Source organism: Cantharellus anzutake (assembly GCF_015039405.1).
Source record: "Cantharellus anzutake strain C23 chromosome Unknown EI90scaffold_92, whole genome shotgun sequence".
NCBI lineage: Eukaryota > Fungi > Basidiomycota > Agaricomycetes > Cantharellales > Hydnaceae > Cantharellus > Cantharellus anzutake.
In genome coordinates this window covers 15,707-35,284 of record NW_024067042.1, presented here as the reverse complement: position 1 = coordinate 35,284, position 19,578 = coordinate 15,707, and the positions used below count along the sequence as shown (strand labels likewise).

At 50.0% G+C, this 19,578-nt stretch overlaps 2 protein-coding genes across 2 annotated transcripts; one reads left to right on the top strand and one right to left on the bottom strand.

The window, feature by feature from the left end:
* Positions 1-2,655: 2,655 nt before the first annotated feature.
* On the top strand, positions 2,656-3,992 carry EI90DRAFT_3082457 (uncharacterized protein). Its single transcript, XM_039062009.1, has 5 exons — positions 2,656-3,346; positions 3,370-3,393; positions 3,433-3,437; positions 3,493-3,848; positions 3,929-3,992. The coding sequence occupies exons 1-4, from the start codon at positions 2,745-2,747 to the stop codon at positions 3,837-3,839; spliced, it is 978 nt and encodes a 325-aa protein (XP_038909965.1). The 5' UTR covers positions 2,656-2,744; the 3' UTR covers positions 3,840-3,848; positions 3,929-3,992.
* A 6,215-nt stretch (positions 3,993-10,207) lies between these two features.
* Positions 10,208-10,791, bottom strand: EI90DRAFT_3132726 (uncharacterized protein; the record flags this gene model as incomplete). The annotated part of the gene is made up of 3 exons (XM_039064497.1): positions 10,208-10,513; positions 10,572-10,643; positions 10,765-10,791. 3 exons carry the CDS (start codon positions 10,789-10,791, stop codon positions 10,208-10,210), a joined length of 405 nt encoding a protein of 134 aa, XP_038909964.1.
* Positions 10,792-19,578: the final 8,787 nt, after the last annotated feature.

The window sequence follows — 19,578 nt, the reverse complement described above, 5'->3', positions numbered from 1 at the left end:
CATGTCTCGAGGACGAGGACCTCTTCAACTTGGCCCTCCAAGTCATGGATATCTATGACCATTTTGACCACGAGGATTCCCGTCAAGTGGCGCATAGCACCCCCGAACCAGTTCTGTGCCCCGATGCCGAGAAATTCAACAAGACCCTGCTTGAGAGGCGCGATTTGGACTCTCATTCCAGCAATAACACTCCCTGTTCACTTGACGAAGATTACGATCCTGATTGGGAGGAGTATCTCCGAAAGACTAAAAACCGGCAGCCACCCAGGATTATCGAGACTCAAGTAGACGATCCTTCGCCACTCACGCAAGATCCTAGCTCTAGCCAGGTGGTATTCGAGAGCTTTGGCCTTGAGTCCCAAGGCGATGACAGTAGTAGCACTTGGTCCATCGGCACGGATGACCAAGCTGAGAATTACTATCGGCAGCTCTTGGAATCTGAGCACATACGCGAATTTGGGCGCCCTTATCTTGGCGCCAGTACTACGTCTAAGAAACCTTCATTTTTGGCTATGGTAACCGCGAAGATTCAAGGACAGATTAGCAACCGTCCTTGCACTATGCTAATTGACACCGGCAGCGAGCTCAACATCATGACAAGCGAGCAAGCTTATGCTCTAGAACTCCCAGTCGACCCTACTGGCGCCATGTGGACTCTTCGCGGTGTATCCGGACACCAAGTCGCCTTAGAAGGTCTATGTAGAGACGTACCCGTTACCATCGGGGGAATTGAAGTTACCCATAACTTCTTTCTTACGCGAGATACCCTCCATGGAAAGGATATGATACTAGGTCAACCGTGGCTCTTCGGCCACTCTACTAGAATCGAGTATATGCACGACGTAGGAATGGTAATTCAAGTTTGGAATGAGGGAAACCGAGATAGCGGAGCATCCGTCCGCATCAAACTTCCGATTATGAATGCCCCGCGAAATGTTTATCCTGTTCAAGCTCGTCGTTACGCGAGAGCTGCCGCCACCACATACGACATTAGTGCTGTGAGACCTGGGTCAGATCCCCAGACATCAGAGCCGCCACAATTCCCGAGCTGCATTCCTTTGACATTCACCACGCCACAGACAGAACTTAAAGAGCTAAGGCCTGACGGCCTCGATCATGTACTAGTGGACCGTAACATGGAAGATCTAGAAGTCCTTAGAGCGCTTAAGAATGCTTGGATACCTTCCAAGATACCCCATGGTCTGGGATTCACGGATTATACTGAACGGGTCAGCCTACTCAAGGGACCGGGCTTGAACTCAGCTAAGGAGACATCGACTGAGATGGAATGCTTTCCATTCCCCATGCGCGATTCTGGTCTCGTATACGCCTCAAATTGCCCTGAGCCGGCAACCCGAGTGACATCCTTGACAGCACTGCCGGAGCAAAAGCTTAAAGAGCCAAGGCCTGACGGCCTTGACTATGTTCTAGAAGGACGGGAAGCAGCCCATGCTGAGGATTCAAGAGCTGCTGCAGGTCCCTTGGCTTTGTCTGGTCCGAATTCCGCGGGAATTGTCGAGCACGTCGATACCGCTAAGGGAATGGCTGCAGCACAAGATTTCGCGTGCATGCATCATGAGCCCGTTGTCGCAGAGTTATTGCCTGTAACCGCTCAGAACTCAGAGACTGGATGCACCGTTGTCAAGCCTGAATCAACGGAGGCAGAAATGATAGCTCGCATCGCACCGAAGTCCTTCACTGGACTTGAAATTTGTTTTCTTGCTAACTTCTTGACTGCACAAGAGAAGCCCGTTGTCCACGCCAAAGTCACTGAAGTCGCACACCCGCCAGAAAGCTGTGAACGCTCCAGCGGGAGCCATGAGGATTACTTATGCCGATCCCAAGAGCTTAGCCCCAACAGTTATGACAACCGGGTTGAGAATCCAGATCTGGAGTTCCCTCCAAGCCAGCCGCGATGGTTAGGACCGCATATGGTAGACAAGAGACTTCGCAGCGGCGCCCTTGTGTTGCAAGAATTAGATGGCGAAGAGTCAATAATCCGAGAACCCGTTAAGTTTTCCGAAGGTTATGAGGAACCAGACAACGAGGCAAATTATGCGTCCTACGCCACTAAGCCTAGACACCTGACTCCGCCCAAGCCCTGGGAGCTCAAGGACGAGAAGCTAGCTGAGTATTGGCAGGAGAAATACGAGCGCATGCACGCCAGAGCCGAGAATCCAGACCTGAGGTTCCATCCAAGCCAACACGAACGTGAACTCCGGAAGTTCATCGATGAGGACACACGATTTCGGAATTCCCACCATGCCACTCAGCTTAAGGAAGACGGTGACCTGAAGAGTTTCCCCCCTGGTCCCCCTGACCTGTTTTGTTGGCTATCCTGGGGCGGGAAGGGCTCTTATATTCTTCAAAATTCTTATTCTACGCGAAGTGATCCTGAGCATAAGTTAGAAGTCAAGTTATTATTGGGCGGGCCGACTATTGAGGTTATACACTCGGACAAAAGCCCCATGCTCGTTGCCGCTCCCGCCACTGAGACCAGCGGCCCAACTAATGACAAAACCCCCTTGAAAATAACGCAATGCGAGATCAGCCGCTACCCCCTGCCTCCCTTCGAGTGCTCCATGGGCTACGGCAACCCTAATGCGCCACACACACATCGCCGTAGGAGTCGAGGACGCTATCGACGCCGCCCACCCGAGAAAGACCCAGACAAGGTCTCAGGCACGAATCAGAGTGCGGGGGCCCGAGTACGCAAGTCCGAATTGACTCAAGTGGTTGATTACATGTCAGCCACCGAGTTCCAGGTTGACCCACACCCGCTAGAAATGCTAGAGCGCTCTCCCATCGTTCAAGGAGACACTGTAGTCGTCAGAGAGACCACAGACATGGCATCCGAGTTAAGCAAGCGAGACGTCGAGTTTAAAGAGCTTAGGCCTCACGGCCTCGATCCAAGCGCGATTATGGACTATGTTGAATACATGGTGGCTTTGAAGGTCGGAGACGCGAGTGCTGACCACGCATTGGAGTTTTTCCGCCAGTCAGAGGATCCTCATCCAGGAAGACCGAACATGTATATTGTGATTCCGCAGGTACGAGAGCATGAGGTCAAAGAGCTGAGGCCGGGAGGCCTCAGCGACGAGCTCATTAGCGAAGTTCCAGATGAGGGAGCTGTTGAGGCCACGCGAGTTCCGGCCTTGGATCGTGAGATTACCGTGAACGACAAGCGTCCAACTCGAACCAGGGAGTCCGGGGTCGAGTCGGGAGTCGTTTGCATGTCGAGTGCGGAGTTTTGTGCCGAAGTGAGTGAAATCAGTGACGGCCCACACGAGTCAGCGATGGGAGTGAAAACAAGACATACTGTTGTTCCTAATCCTCCTATACGACCGTTGGTTCTCCAAGAGGTGACAGATGCCTCCGAAAGCAGAGATCGAGGTGATGCGAAGTTGCTGGATGTCGGATTTGGACTCGGAGACTTGGCGAGCGCGACCATACCTGCGCCTATAAATTCAGCTGGCGAGGCAATGATGCCAGATGAAGTCCAGGATAGTCAAAACAGATCGGATCGAGACATCAGCAGCCAAGTTGGCGCCCTGGGACAGGTTTTGTGGCCTGGAATGGTTGACAAAGATCGCAGGCGTGTTTTAGACAAGATGCCATCAGCGAGCCGAGAGGTCACAGATAAAGAGTCCAGGCCTCCCTATCGCTCGAGCGCATGTATGAGCCACTCCAAGCCTCGGCTGGGCTTAGAACCGAAGTGTCGGTGCCACACGTCCGAAGTGCTGAGACTTACTTCATCAGCGCTGCTGGATGAGCTTCATATCGCGGCTATTGATGTAGGCAAACATGCGTCCAGAGTGTGGAGGAAGAAGCCTCCCTGACGATGTTAGGTTGATGCAAATTCGGCCCCAATCACGCATACCATCGAGTTCTTTATTCATGCAATATCCGTTATTTATTCTCATCAAAGTCCCCAGGATTTGTGGATTGAGCACGATGCCGCTGGTTTCATTTAGGATATCGTGAGGGACCACGATTAAGAGCTAGGCCTGTATGTCACGGGGATTTGCCGGTGTACCATAAACGAGCCAAATCCCGCGATTCTACTACCCTCAGCAAGCACCTCACATCCATCACATGTAGCCCATATCCACTCACACTCCTTACACATATTTCCTATATTTCCTAATTTTTCTGATTTCATTTCCGGTGTCTAGAGCCCGATGTTTCCGTTTTCTTATTGTCATGTGATACTCTTTCCCTATTTATCTATCGGACTCTTCCGGGACCCGCTGTACAGTTTGGTAGAGAGTTATGAGCACCACAATCTAGAGGACCAATACCCCACTTCAGACCTGACTTGTAGTGAGATTTCTATTCCCCCTCCTTCCTGTTGCGAGTCTAGTTGGATAGACCCGTTACACCGCTTCAAAGCGGAATGCGGAATCTACTTCCATGTCCGTGCCACAGAGTTCCCCGACACCCTATCCCAAATCCTTTTCGTCCTGTCATACATGAAAGGAGGAGCTGCAGGAGCATGGGCAACACAGCGCACGATTGCGCTGCTGACAGTGGGATCCCCCGCGATCACTATGGACGAGTTCATGGCAGAGCTAGACGCCATGTTTCAAGACCCCAACCAGGAAGCCACTGCCAGGCAGAAGCTTGCCACTTTATGGCAAGGCACCGACTCCATGGATAAAATCATCCAAGAGTTCGAAATCCACGGTCCCGCTTCACGGCTAGGTGATGTAGGGTTGGTAGACCACTTCAAACAAGCGATCAACGCCTGGCTCCGTGAGAGCATCTACCGTCTGCGCCCCATGCCAAGGACCTGGGCAGAATGGAAACAAGAGGCCACCCTCCTCGACAACCAATGGCGGCGCTTCCAGGCAACTCAACCCCGACTCCCCCTGTTCAAGTCGCCCCTCCCCCCTGCCAGACCGTCGCCGTCACTCTCTCAGACCCCCCTGCGCCTGCCACCGGGGCCACCGCTGCGACCTGCCGCGACCCCTACTACCCCCACGACTACAACCCCGCTACCTCAGCCGATGGACCTCGACCGCTCAAGGGCAGACCAACGACGAGGGCTATGCCACAATTGCAATGCCCCCGGGCACTTTGCACGAGACTGCCCCCTCCCGAAGGTCCACCGAGTACGCCGCATGCACCTGGAAGACCTCTGAGTACTCGCAGAAGGGCTGAGGAGCCAGCTGATGGGGACACCCGAGGGGAACGAGGAGGAGAGGGAGGAAGGGAACCCCTCTGCAGATTTTCAAGAAGGCGACCAGTGAAGGATGCGTCCCGGCTGCCTGCAAGCAACGATACCCAGTGTAAATACAGAAATATGCGTGAGTCTGCGCTGCTGTCCAAATTCCACCGGGTGATTGCTAAGAAACAGAGGAAAATCGCACCCTCGACCAGAAAGAGCACCAAAACCGCTAGCCTACCCTCTGAGGTGGCCGTCTCCCCACCTGCCATCTATGTGCTTGCCAAGCAATCCCCCTGCTCCCTCAATATGAAAGTGAAGGTGACTGCCCTACCGTCCCTCACTGCAGTCGCCATGTCGGCACTGCTAGACTCCGGCGCGACCAGGAACTTTGTGAACCCAGACTTCATCTGGAAGCACGGGCTCGAGACGACCCCGCTCCCCCAACCCATCCCAGTTCGCAACGTGGACGGGATGCCTAACAAGAACGGAGCCATCACAGAGGAACTAGAGGCCTTGTTGACATTCGGCCAACATTCGGAGCGTGCCCACTTCACCGTAGCGAACTTAGGGCAGCAGTCCCTCATCATTGGGCACTCATGGCTGTTACACCACAACCCAGAGGTCGACTGGGCACAGCAGAAGGTCATCATGTCCTGCTGCCCCTCCTCCTGCCAATCGCCGTGAGTGGATGTCAGGCAAGCTCTCAAGTAGAGCCCGGTGATGGAATCTACGCCACCATAATCCCACCAGGGTGGGGACACGACCTAAGGGCAACCACAACACTGTCCCAACACCTGTTGGAGGAAGCCCAAGACACAGAGGCGAAGCCGCTGACGCTGGAAGAGCTAGTACCCGAGCATTACAGGGACTTCCAAGATGTGTTCTCAAAAGAAGCCTTCGATGTCCTGCCCCCACAAAAGCCCTGGGACCACACCATTGACCTGACCCCCGATGCCAAGCTACCCAGAGGCAAGACGTTCCCCCTATTTTGGCCAGAGCAGAAGGAAACTAGATGAGTTCCTGCACGAGAACCTGCGGAACGGGTGCATACGCCCATCAAAGTCGCCGATGGGTGCCCCCGTATTCTTCGTCAAGAAGAAGGACGGGTCTCTGCACCTGGTTCAGGACTACCAAAAACTCAACGAGATAACGGTCAAGAACTCATACCCCCTCCCACTCATTTCCGACGTCCTTGCGTGCCTTCGCAATGCAAAGTATTTCTTGGTGCTGGATTTGCGCTGGGGGTTTAACAACGTGCGGATCAAAGATGGCGATGAGTGGAAGGCGGCGTTCGCGACCAACTGAGGCCTGTTTGAGCCCATGGTAATGTTCTTCGGACTGTGCAACTCCCCAGCAACCTTCCAAACCATGATGAACGACATTCTTTGGGATTTCATTGACCGAGAAGTCGTCATCTGTTACATGGACGACATCTTGATCTTCATGTCCACCCTAGAGGAACATCGGAAGGTCGTGCAGGAAGTGCTGGGAACGCTGCGGAGGAGGAAACTCTTCCTCAAACCAGAGAAGTGCAAGTTCGAGCGACGCCACATCAAGTACCTCGGACTTGTCATCTCTGAAGGCAACGTGGCCATGGACCCAGTGAAAATCCAAGGAGTCCTCGACTGGCCGACGCTGATGAAGGTGAAAGAAGTGCAGTCCTTAGGCTTCATAAACTTCTACCGCCGCTTCATCAAAGACTTCTCCAAGACAGCGCGCCCACTCCATGTGCTAACCTGCAAAGCAAAGGTCTGGGAATGGGGAGAGAGCGAAGAAAACGCCTTCAACGCTCTTAAGAAAGCCGTCACCTCTGCCCCCATCCTCGCCTTCCCTGCTGACAGCGGCCGCTACAAACTCGAATGCGACGCCTCCAACTTTGCCACCGGCACCGTCCTGTCCCAGCTCCAAGCCGACAGCGAATTCCACCCTGTAGCCTTCATGTCCAAAAGCTTCACTGAGGTAGAACGAAACTATGAAATCTACGATAAGGAAATGCTCGCGATAGTCCGAGCGCTAGAAGAGTGGCGTCACTTCGTAGAAGGAGTGGAAGAAAAGGTCAATATCTACACTGACCACTGTAACTTGGGCTATTTCCACACTGCACAGCGGCTGAATCGCCGCCAAGCACGGTGGTCACTCTTCCTATCCCGCTTCCACTTCACCCTCATCCACTGCCCAGGAAAGCTCATGGGGAAACCGGATGCCCTCTCATGCCGTGCTGACCACCTGAAAGGGAAAGACGACAACGAGAGCTTGACCCTCTTACAGCCAGAGTGGTTCGAAGCCCGTGCGACGGAGGCCATCACAGTGGAGGGAGAAGAGATGACCATCCTGGAGAGAATATGCGCGGCGAAGAACCGCAATGAGAAAGTGGTGAAGGCACTGAAGGAACTAGGAGATGGGACACTCAGGTCAGATGAATGGAGCAAAGACGGAGAACTGGTCCTCTACCGAGGAAAGGTGTATGTCCCGAAAGACATGCAACTCCGCCACGACCTGGTGCGGCTACACCATAACGCGCAGGCGACGGGACACCCAGGGCAATGGAAAACCCTGGAACTCGCCTCCCGCGACTACTGGTGGCCCTGGATGGCGGAGTACATAGGCCGCTACGTAGCGGGGTGCAACGCCTGCAACCGAGTCAAATCGTTCCCTTCACGGAAGGTGGGGAAACTCATGCCAAACAAGATCCCCACCCGCCGCTGGCAGGTAATCTCTGTAGATATGATCGGGGAGCTCCCCGAGTCGAAAGGTTACAATGCCATCCTGGTTGTAGTAGATCGCCTCTCCAAGCGCATCCATGCAATCCCCACAGTCACGACGGTGGACTCGGTGGGAATCACCCGACTTTTCCTTGGACATGTCTGGAAGCATCATGGCCTCCCCAAGGAAATTCTCAGTGACAGAGGGAGTGCCTTTGTCTCCCAGTTCTCCAAAGAACTGGCAGCCCTGCTAGCGGTCAAATTGACCCCCTCGATGCCCTACCACCCACAGACAGACAGGCAGACAGAGCAGGTAAACCAAGAGATAGAAGCATACCTCCGAGTGTTTGTTAACCACCATCAAGACGACTGGGCAGATTGGCTCCCGCTAGCGGAGTTCTCCCATAACAACCACATCCACGCATCCACCCGCTGCACCCCCTTCGAGCTCGACACCGGCCAGCACCCCAGAATGGGGACAGAACCTACACACACGTCAGAAGTCGAAGCTGCAGATGCGTTCACCTCAAGGATGATGAAAATGCAAGAGGAGGCGAAAGCGGCGCTCAAGCATGCAGCAAAGGAGATGGCCCGCTACTATGACCGGAATCAGGAAGCGGCGCCTGAGTACAAAGAGGGTGACCAAGTCTGGCTCAGCACCCAAAACTACACCACAGACCGCCCAACCAAGAAGCTGGACCACAAATGGACAGGCCCCTTTAAAATTCTTAAGGTCGTATCCCCCGCTGCTGTCAAGCTCCAACTTACAGCATGGCAAAAGGGAGTCCACCCAGTGGTGTCAGTGTCAGGGTCCGGCCCTCGTTCCGTGACGGGCCCAAGGGGATCCTCCGAGTCACTGGGGTATCTAGTCCCAGTCCGAGGTCTTCAAACTCACTGAGGGGGCTAGCCCCAGCCTTCACAGGAAATGAGTTGAGAAGAAGGGTAACCTTCTCAACCTCCTGTGAAGCCGCTACAAATGGGAGCCGGGAACTATACAGTTTTCGGCTCTTTGCCGACTTTCCATAATTGGCACCCCCCGTGGGAAGATTCTGGGCAAGCTGCTCGCCCAGAAAGTTCCCACGGTTGTGGCTGTGATGGTTTCTGGGCGAGTAACTCGCCCAGAACGTTCCCACGGTCTGCATGCATGCGGGATTGTGGAACAGTGAAGGGAAAAATAGGGGAAAATGGGGGAAGGGTACCTGAGGGTGTGTGGGGTCAGGGGCTGTGCCCTGACAGTCAGTGACGAATATCCGACCCCACCACCCAGACGAAATCACCGAACGACCCACCAACCCTTGCCCAGGCCCCGAAATCATAGACAGGGGGGAAGAGTACGAAGTTGAGAAGGTCCTCGACTCCCGCTGGCGCCACAGGAAGCTCTGGTATTTGGTAAAGTTCACAGGCTGGCCAAACTCCGAAAATGAATGGCTCCCCCTCGACAACCTGGCCAATGCGCGCGACCGAATCAAGGAGTTCTACAGAGCACACCCAGACGCCCCTGGAAGAGAACGAGGGAACCCCCTAGCCACTTCGAGGCAAAGTGGCTTAAGGGGGGGGTGATGTCAGGGCACGCTGCCGCCACCTCCTTTCCTTTCGTCTCATCCTCTTTTTCTCTCTTCTTTCCCTCTTCTCTTTTTCTATCTTTATACGGACGACCTCTCTCTTTCTTTCCTACACTTGTAGCACGGACACGCCCGATGCTGAGCACCCCATAGGGGCACCGCCATGCTGGGCGCGCCGCACACTCCTACTTGTACTTCCCCTCCAACACTCGGGATCGACTGCAGAGCCACCCGTGGTAACCCGGCTTCGTCCGAAGGTGACGTGGCACTTCCATGTGACCCGTTCACACATGTATATAAACTAAGCTGAAGCAGGACCAAAGAAGTAATCTTCTTCTCATTTCCCACTTCAGGCAAGTACCCTAGTTTAGTCTAGCTTCCCACCCTAATAACAATACATTTCCCGCTTCAGCCTAAGAAGCCACACAGGGATGTAAGCCCAAGTGAAGGCTGCTCACTATACGGTCTTACCGCCCCGCCGCCATCTGGGCCGCTAGCGCCAAGCGCTACGCCGCTACCTCTGCCTCCCTTGAGCCGTCCCTGACAGTAGCACCCCAGGACCAAAACCCGGCCCCACGAACCACACCCGCACACACTACCACCCTCCCCCTTCTCTCTGTCTCGAGTCTAGGCAAATAGACCCGTTACAACGCATCCCTGACAAGTCTTCATGAGGCTTGAGGCACCAAACACCTCGCTGGTAGATTTATCAGGGTTTGTAAACACCCCAAGATGTTGAAGAAAGGTTCTGCACCTATTTCAGCCAATGCGGGCTAGGAGACAAATTGCTCATACCTCTGTTTAATGGCATCGGGTTGATATGGGCTGGAAGGATATGAGTAAGTTATTTGTGCCTTTCCTGCATAAACCTTGTACCTGAATGCCTTTATCCTGTTGTAGAAGTTCCTCATGGCTAAGGCACTATCCTCTGTGAGGGGTAGGCCCATAGCTTTGACCATTTCCACAATCATTGGTGAGCTCGTAAATGCGATAGTTGAATCCCAAGGGGCAAGCTTGTCATCTGCTATGAACCCCACTAACACCACCCCAACAGGATGAATGGAGCTGAGTGCAGCGAGCTATCAGCAAATTTTTCAGTACAATCGATTGCGATAGTTACTGGATTCTGTACTATACCTGAGCAGCGTATTTTCCCGTTATTTTCTGCAACAGATAAAGGCCTTCATTTGGTTGAGCCTCCCTCTCGTCCTTCAATCAAACAAGGTCCCCACAATGTATCAGAATTTTATCATAGAACGCTTTTGCTTCTTCTGCCTGGTCAGGTGTCACGACCCAGCAATTCCCACGGTCAGGTGATCACTCCCCGCACCTTCTCCCTCCTCCGCTTCCACCCCATCAACTCCACTACCTGCCCGACGCCACCTGAACAAGCCCGTTACCCTTCCCCGTCACTGCTACCTGTTCCACAGCCCATCACGGGCCTATGAGTCATTCCTTATCATGCTTGTTTTTCTTGATGGCCGTGCACAGCCGTCCTTCTCCCACACTCTTTGTTTGTTTTCATTCCTTCTTAAGCCCACCTGCAATCTCTGTGAGATCTGGTGAATTATTTCTATTCATTCTGTTACACTTAAATACCGGTTGTATACTACCTCATACTTTAGTTCGAAAATCAACTAGGGTTACCCCCTGCACTCTCTGTCTGACTCAGTTGCATCCTCTGCCCTCTGAAATATCGGGGCCACATCAAGTACAAAGTGCAATGCTCACGAATGAGTCATTGAAGCCGAAACCCCGTTTCACTGCAATTGTCATCCCCACCCTTAACGGGCTGTTACACCGGAGCAGCGGACCCTAACGGTCACCAACGGCGAGTCATGGTAACGTTTTCCCATGCCCTGACATCAGGGTACTTCCTATCGATATCCTGTTGCTGTAATTTACGCAGGCATGCTGCTTCTTGACTGTCAATTCCAGCTAGGAAATGATTAGTTCCTAATATCTTTCAAGTATGTGGTTAACTTATGGTGAAGCTTAAGCCATGTTTGCCAAGCCGTTTGGCCTGCTTCAGTGGGATTGTGTAAACGGAACCTCTTCATGACTTCTTGGGGGGACTTCCCCTTTTTCTGTGCGTAGCCAGCAATGCAAGCTTCTAAAAAAACTGCAGGGGGTCTTTGAGTATTTCTAAATGGTGTAAGCAACAGAGACACCAATGCACCTTCGAGGCTCAAATCATCTGTAACGAGTCCCTTCTCTAGTATATTGCCAATATCTCCAACTGTCTCAATAGATGAATGACCCCATATTTTCTGCACAATTCCCTTCACAATTTGATCAGGGGGACAAGTGGTTGGAATTGTGGCCTGTCTTCAATGGAAGCACGTTGTGCAATAATGTCAGAGACCGGATCGAGACGAAAGAATTGTCTCCATGGCAGAGGGCTTCGGCCTCAGTGACTCAAGCCAGGAGTGCTGTGCCAAGTTACACGTCCATGCCCTAATTTACTTACTGGCAATGAGAACTAAAGGGGGATCAACTCTAGTCAATTTTATCACTGAAGTGTAACCTATGTACAAGTTAAGTATATATAGTTACAGCAAGGGCGGGCCCATGAATGGCGGGACCGAGCAGAGTGGAGCTAACGGAGTTAAACATTAGCCAATTGAATATTACCGACAAGTCAGGTTACGGGGTTAGCGGAATGGCAGGCAATAACCCAGAAATGGAAAGGAGGGATAGGCCTGAAGGTGGACTTGCAGGGCAAGCAAGTGAATTGCCCAGCAGAGGCAGGAGTGCACTAGCGGATGTCAGAGCTGTCCGGAAGCCTTTGGGGCTCCATACTTAGGGAGGCGTAGGTAATATATTGAAAAGAGGGGGTGGTGACCATCGAGGGAGGCAGAGGTGATTGCGGAATATGGGAGCTCCAAGGTTAGTGAAGAAGGAGCGGAGGTAGTCCGGAGGGGCCAGAGGTAATGAAGGATGATGGCCATGGATGGATATGACAAATAAGCTCTTTCAACTCTGCAAATGGGCCATCTGTAGCTCTGAGGAAGTTGTTGGCAGTGGAAGCCGTAGTCAACAAGGTCATGCCACTGGAGAAAGTGGCCTGAAGGGTCAGAATTGATGAGTCAAATGCATTTGAAGATGCGTTCTGCAGGAGGGAAGGCAATCTGGGGTGATTTCTTGTTCTACCAGTGATTTCTGGCCTGGGGGGAACGGAAAATTTTCCTCAAATTTGCATCCAAACTATCAATTTTGATCTAGCAACAAGCCTGAAGAGAGGAATTTGTATCTACGCCATTTCACCAGCCTTTACCCTGTTTGACCCATCCTCTACATTGCAACCTTGTATCAGGTAGCAGACACAGAATTCAAACAGAAAATTGGACATTCTGACCCTTTCCTCAATGCTGCACATCTACACCCATCTGCAACCAACTACAGGCCGATTTCCCCTTTAGCACCCCGTTTGACTTGTTTGCCAGTCCAACACAGTGTGCAAGAGCTCTAAGTGGCGCTCCGGAACATCGGGCAGGCCGCAATCGGAGCCGCTATTTGTATTGTAAGTACAGTCAGGGTTTCAATGTAAATAATCAGCATGTGAACGAAATGTCCCTGGATCTGAATCATGTGTGTCCACAGAGACAGTGGGGCCCAGGCCGCATCCCTCAATAACCCAAATGGTGTAATCTGTGCAAGGTCTACAGAGGTCAGGTGTAGTGGGTGGTGGCAGTGCCACCCCCATTTGACCACATTCATACCCCATCACTCCTATATCATGTGACCATATGCATTCCCCCCAAACGGGACATAGCCACCTGGCCTGAGGATTGAGGAGTCACTGAGGCCGGCACCCCAACCGGCCTTACACTTTTTTAGACTGATTGGTAGTCTGGGACCCGACTGACCCTACTGAATAGAGGTCAGAATGTGGCCAGATATGGAAATGCCGCATAAGGGAATACTGAATAGCGTCTGTGATGTGATTCAAATATTGTGTATTGTACATGTAATTATGATGACCAATGCCGGAGTCCAGTTTGCAGAGGGTTGTGCAACAAGTCATTTAGTGTAAACCCATGTGGTCGTTGCACCCAACCCAACCCTGGGAGCTTGAGGAAGCACAGTCAAGGTCATGGAGTCAATACCTGGGCATGCAGAACAATTAATGGTTTAAATATTAGTTGTAACTGTGACTGTTGTTGGTGTGCTGTAGTGTAGATGTTATAGCGTGAGTTGAGGCTATGCAGTCTTTTGGCTGCATGTGTTCGATTCCCACTTGTTGCCACCTTTTTCTGGCATTCTCTGTGCTCAGGTATCGACTCTGCAGCTTTCACTCTGTGCTTCCTCAGTGCTGGGCATGCGATTATTGCATGGGAGAATGCTAAAAAAAAGTTGCAACAAGCGAGAATTGAACACATGCAGCCAAAAAGACTGCATAGCCTCAACTCACACTATAACATCTACACTACAGCACACCAACAACAGTCACAGTTACAACTAATATTTAAACCATTAATTGTTCCGCATGCCCAGGTATTGACTCCACGACCTTGACTGTGCTTCCTCAAGCTCCCAGGGTTGGGTTGGGTGCAACGACTGCATGGGTTAACACTAAATGACTTGTTGCGTGACCCTCTGCAAACTGGACTCCGGCATTGGTCATCATAATTACATGTACAATACACAATATTTGAATCACATCACAGACGCTATTCAGTATTCCCTTATGTGGCATTTCCATATCTGGCCACATTCTGACCTCTATTCAGTAGGGTCAGTCGGGTCCCAGCCTCTACTTTAGTAGAGGCTGGGATCCTGCCTAACTGATTGGGCTAGTTTCACATGCCCAACCGACGTGCATGTGCACCTGACGTGCACTGCTGCACTCCCGACTCGCTTCTCTCTCACAATTTGCACTCTCATGGCACCTCTGGCTTACATCCAAGTTCTCTAAGTCGACCTCGCATGCTTAACGCATCTACATGTGGTTTTAATGCCAATTCACGCACTTTCCTGGGGGGACACACACGAAATTCCCGTGTGCACTTAGATATTCGTGCTCACGCATCTCTGGTCTTTCCTCAACATGTAACTCACACATTGATGACATTTCAGACTCATGTTAGTGTCATCTAGGCTGTACCAACTACATGAAATGCAACTCAGACAAACACAACTCAGAAAACCATTGTTGTATCAGCTCGACAGTTGCAATCTCCCTCAGGACGATCCTCTCTCTAGTCCTTGCGGACTACTGGGACTTGCCTGGACACGCTGAAATCAAAGAAGTGTTGTATCTACATGTGATGGATGATTACTTGCGGTCTCAACCTGCAACTGTCGCAGATGATCACCCTCGCTGGTCAATCTCTGCTGACAAACCTGTCAAACCCATCATCTCGTGTCCTGGAGACGTCCTTGCCACATCAATTCATCGATCGTGTGGCCTCCACTTTCCATCCATCAACCTGAACCAACTCGCTGAGTGCTGATGCCAACGCATCACCAGCTACGGTTCATCCACACTTCCTATTTCCTGCCAGCCACATCGATCCCCATTCCCAGCACCAGCCACACAATTCTGCGACTCTGGCGACCCCTTCGAGTCCTTTGAGTCCGGCCATCTCACCGTCTGCAACTCTGACTTCAACGACCCCAATTCGTCATTGTCATTGTCAAGGTCAGACTAAGTGCTGTCCGATTCTGCATCGTCCAATGTTGACGCAATGCTGCCAACCGTGACAAATCTCTGCTGTGCTGCCATCTATGATGTTGATGTCACTTTTCCCCCCAGCTGCAACGCATCTGCTCCATTCCGCATTGTCACTCTTGCTGTCGACGCGCTGAAGGAGAGAACGAAGGAAGATCAGTTGGGAGGTTCAAACGAGACCACCACCAAGCTGTTCCCTGGTTCTTTAGTTAGGATGGGGAAGTGTACTAGTATTATTTGTTGTAAATATAGTACCAATCCGAGTGTTTTGGCTAATTCTATTTTTATGGGTTAGTCTAAAGTTTCTGGGAATTGACTTACAGATAAACCGAGCCCTGCGGAGCTGTTATTTTATTGAAATTTCTTAATTTGTCTAGGTGTAATTCTGTGTAGCATGGTTTAATTTGGAATTTAACTTGAATTAAATTTTTTACTTGGTGAAGTTTCAAAGATTCTACTCAGTTAATGGATTTGGATTGTGTCTGGAGTGTCCCTTGAGTTTGTTTTATTTTTGTCTTATTTTATTGCTTGTTTTAACAGTAGCAAAATAACTATTTTGTGTTTACACTTTGAAATCTGGTGTTAACCAGCTCTCCTGTTGAAATATCTACTTAATATTTCTCTCCCTAATTGTTGCCTTTTACTACAGTGGCAATCTTAACTGTATATCACTTTTTCGCACTGGAGTGACAACCAGAAATGCTTGAGAAAAATAATACTCTATTTTCTTACTTCTCTAAGGGGGGGCGAAAAGTCGCAAAAAGGGTCTCCCTTTTATACTCCTTGGGTCGCCTTCCTTTTTCACGCTCTACCTCGTATTTACAGGATTTATTTACAGTGTATTTTTCTCAAACTGAATAAAAAATGAAATTTTCATGCTATAGTTCTACTGCGCTCAGCTGCACTGAACTGCGGCTCTACTGTGGTCAGACTGCACCTAGAATCCTTATTGTCCTTCCTCGCCTAAGCTATTTTAATGGTTAATTAGAACTTGACTGCACTGCATTTGTCGCAGTTTCCTATTTCAAATTCCTCATATTTACCATTAAATTCGCTATGACTCGGTGTTTCTGAATTCAAACTTCGCATTACTATGTGTACAGCTGTGCTGAGACCTTCAGCTGATTTATTCCATTTTTATTCAGTGACATTTAGTTAAAATGAGACTTGAAATGGTAAATGAGTGAATTATTCAGGTTTAAAACCAAAAGAAAAAGTTGCTAGTAGTCAAGAATTACTCAAATGAATGTATTATAGCTCTCCACTTCATTAGAATATCGTTCCCTAAAATTCCTGCCATGGTCCGTCATAGTTTAGTGGTTTTCATGGATTTCGTTCATCTTCCTTGATTCCCCTTTGTATTATCACATCCTAATCCTCCATATGTGTCATTCGTTGTTATAGTAGGTCGTCCTCGAGGATATCATATTTTTATGTATTTTATTTAGGGCTCTGGACCTCTTGAAGCTGTTTTCCCATGCATTTTCAGGTTTCTAACTTCATGTCCTAGTATCTCATTCATTTCTGGATGGTTTCTCACGTTCTTGGTATCATAAATTTTCATTTATTCCCACCTTTCTGTCAGGGCACACCCTGACTAGCCCGGACCCGGACCCGCGTCCGGACCCGCTTCCACCCGCTGTGCTTCCCACATGCGCACATGCTCCGCACGCCGCATGCTCCGGACCCGGTTCCTACTCCTTCATGTGACTTCCGGGTATCCCCGGAAGTTTTCCTGATATGGTGGCCACTGTGGGAAGATGAGAAGTTAGCTTCCTTCTCATCTTCTTACCCACAGTAGGCAAGTGTACCTACTACTTCTTTATCTTATACATCTTCTTACCCACAGTAGGTTGTGCCCTGGATAGGGCTGGTTACACCTCAGGGCTGTGGACCATAGGGGAGGGTCATGGGGACCCGGGAGTCGTCCCCTGACACTTTCCAATGGTACTAAAGTTGTGTTCTATTTCCTGGTATTCGTCGAGTTAGCAAAAGTTCGTGCATGCATTCGGTAATCACATGCGTTGTTCCCATAGTCGTTCATATGTGGGTGCTGTTTCTGTTTAATTGTTCGGGATTTATGATATGCACAGATGTTTATATCTTTCATATGGGCTTCTGTGATTTATCTCAGATTTTTCCCTCATGATCTAAGGTTGTTTTGCACTTTCCATGCTTTGTTTTGACCAGGCTCTTCCTTATTTGGATGGAAATTGGTCTTCGCGATCTGCTGAAGTGCGGATCTCGGTTCCGATGGCCGGTTCCCTTTGCATTGCCACCCTCACGTGTCATTAAACATGATGTGGATTTCTATATTCCCATCATGGGTATAACTTCACAACGACTGGACCATTTGGGCTGAAAATTTGCATAACTATAGTTCCCTATTTTTCATAATTTCCGTGTAAATTTCGTTGTATGTTGTAATTATGGATCCTATGCAAACATCGTCCTTTCCCTGAGCTCGGACTTTGGATGTCGCTATTCCCATTATTGGATATCTCATTAATGCATGATCCTTTTGTTATGAAAATTTGGATGGATTAAGATTAGATCCCTTCCTTTCTAATGGGCTATTAAGCTTGTCTCGGTCGTTACTGGTTAGTCTTCGCGCTTGCTTTTTAAACATTGTCCTCATTTTGCAGGAGTTTTAGTCATATCTCCGTTGTTTATGGGTAGTTTTCCCTGTAATTACTCTCATTGGGTCCGTTTGGGAAACATATTCATTTCCTATTATAAACACGACTTTGAATTTTGCATTAGTTCCTGAGGAATCCTTGTTCCGTGGTACTTCCATCCTTGGCTACGTGTGCAGACATGGGAAAGTAGTTTCCATGGAGGTTCTCTGATTGTTGCTATAGTCAAATCTTGGTCGATTGTCCTAATTCTTTCTTTAGTATTTGGTATAAATTCCCCCGAGAATTCCGTCTTGTTGATGCTAAGCTTGAAGTATTTTTGCTAATTTTCTTTCTTTCAATTTATCACATATAGTCATAATAATTCGTAAAAATTCGTAAAAATTCATTAAAATTCAGGTCCTTCTATTTTCTCATATCTACTTGTCGTATGGGGTTTTGTGATTTATCTGGCATATTTCCATAATGGGTTTCCATAGTGTGACCGTTATTTCTCCTACAGCGCCTGTCAACATTCATTTACCATTGGCTGCATTGTATCCGGCTATACGCTGCATGTCACAGTTTATTCACAAGCTGACATGACTGGGGTATTCCCCTGGTGTTTTAGTACCTCTGCTGCCATGGTCCTGGGCGCTCCCTGGGCACCTAACCCATCATCTTCCTGCATCTGTCTGAGGCAATCATTCCTGTGCCAGCACACCATGCTCCTGTTGCCACCTCGAAGATCGATGGGCTGCTCCTTTCCTCCAATGCATGCTGTGCGCTGCATTGGCTCCAACATTGATGTGCCCTGCGACACTTCCCTCCAATCCGATTGCATTTCCGCTTTCGGTGTCGATACACTCATCAATGCCTCACCTCCGCTTCTGCCTCCACTGGCCCCCCCATTCCTACATCCTTCCTGCCACTGTGCCCACAAACTCCCATGGATTCTGCATGTCACCGAGTCTGTGCGCGCTCTTGGTCTCCAAGCACCTGTGTCAATCTTGGTCCATTCCCTCCGGAGTTATTTGAGAAAACCTATTGGTTGCTCTAAGGGGAGAACCTATAGGTTGTTCTAAGGGGAGAGTGTAAGGGATGAACAGAGATGGGATGATGCACGCTTTGCGCGCATTTCCCTTATTCTTTATTTCTTAATATTCCTTGTAATAAACAATGTATAACAACTGTATATACATATATAGTGTCCGGGGTTGGGAAAAGGAGCTTAGCTCTTCTCCTCCCCCCCTGTCAAATACTAGCTTCATACAGTCTAAGTGATCGACAGCCTGAGGATTGAGGAGTCACCGAGGCCGGCACCCCAACCAGCCTTACAGGAATGGTGCCAACATGGTCTTGGTTCATAACCCACCTCCAATCAATCTTCGCTAACGACAATGTCAGTGGCCATTCTCTGTGATCGGGTGGGGCAACTGCACTGGCCCTTGCTGGAACTCCACTCACTCGCATCCAAGCAATTGGGCGTTGGTCTTCAGACACCTTCTTGATTTATGTGTGGCAAAACCCTATCCTGATCCAAGGGACACTGTTGGGAACATCAGCTTTTGATGGTGGTGCCAGTTGATTAATTGTCCGGCTATGCTCAGAGAATTTAGTTGTATGTGCTTCATCATTATCTTCTCCACCACCATCCGCCCTCACCTCCACCATTGGTAGATTGAAAGGATATGGGTCACGCATCACATGCATGCTGCCAATTCCACCTGGCCCTTTGTGGCTGTTTCCTGCTACCAATGCCTGATAGCCCTGATAGTTGTTGTTTAATGTCTCCATTTCACAAGACTAATCATGGGATAGCAACTTACCATCAGCTGATCTCAGGTTCCCACTT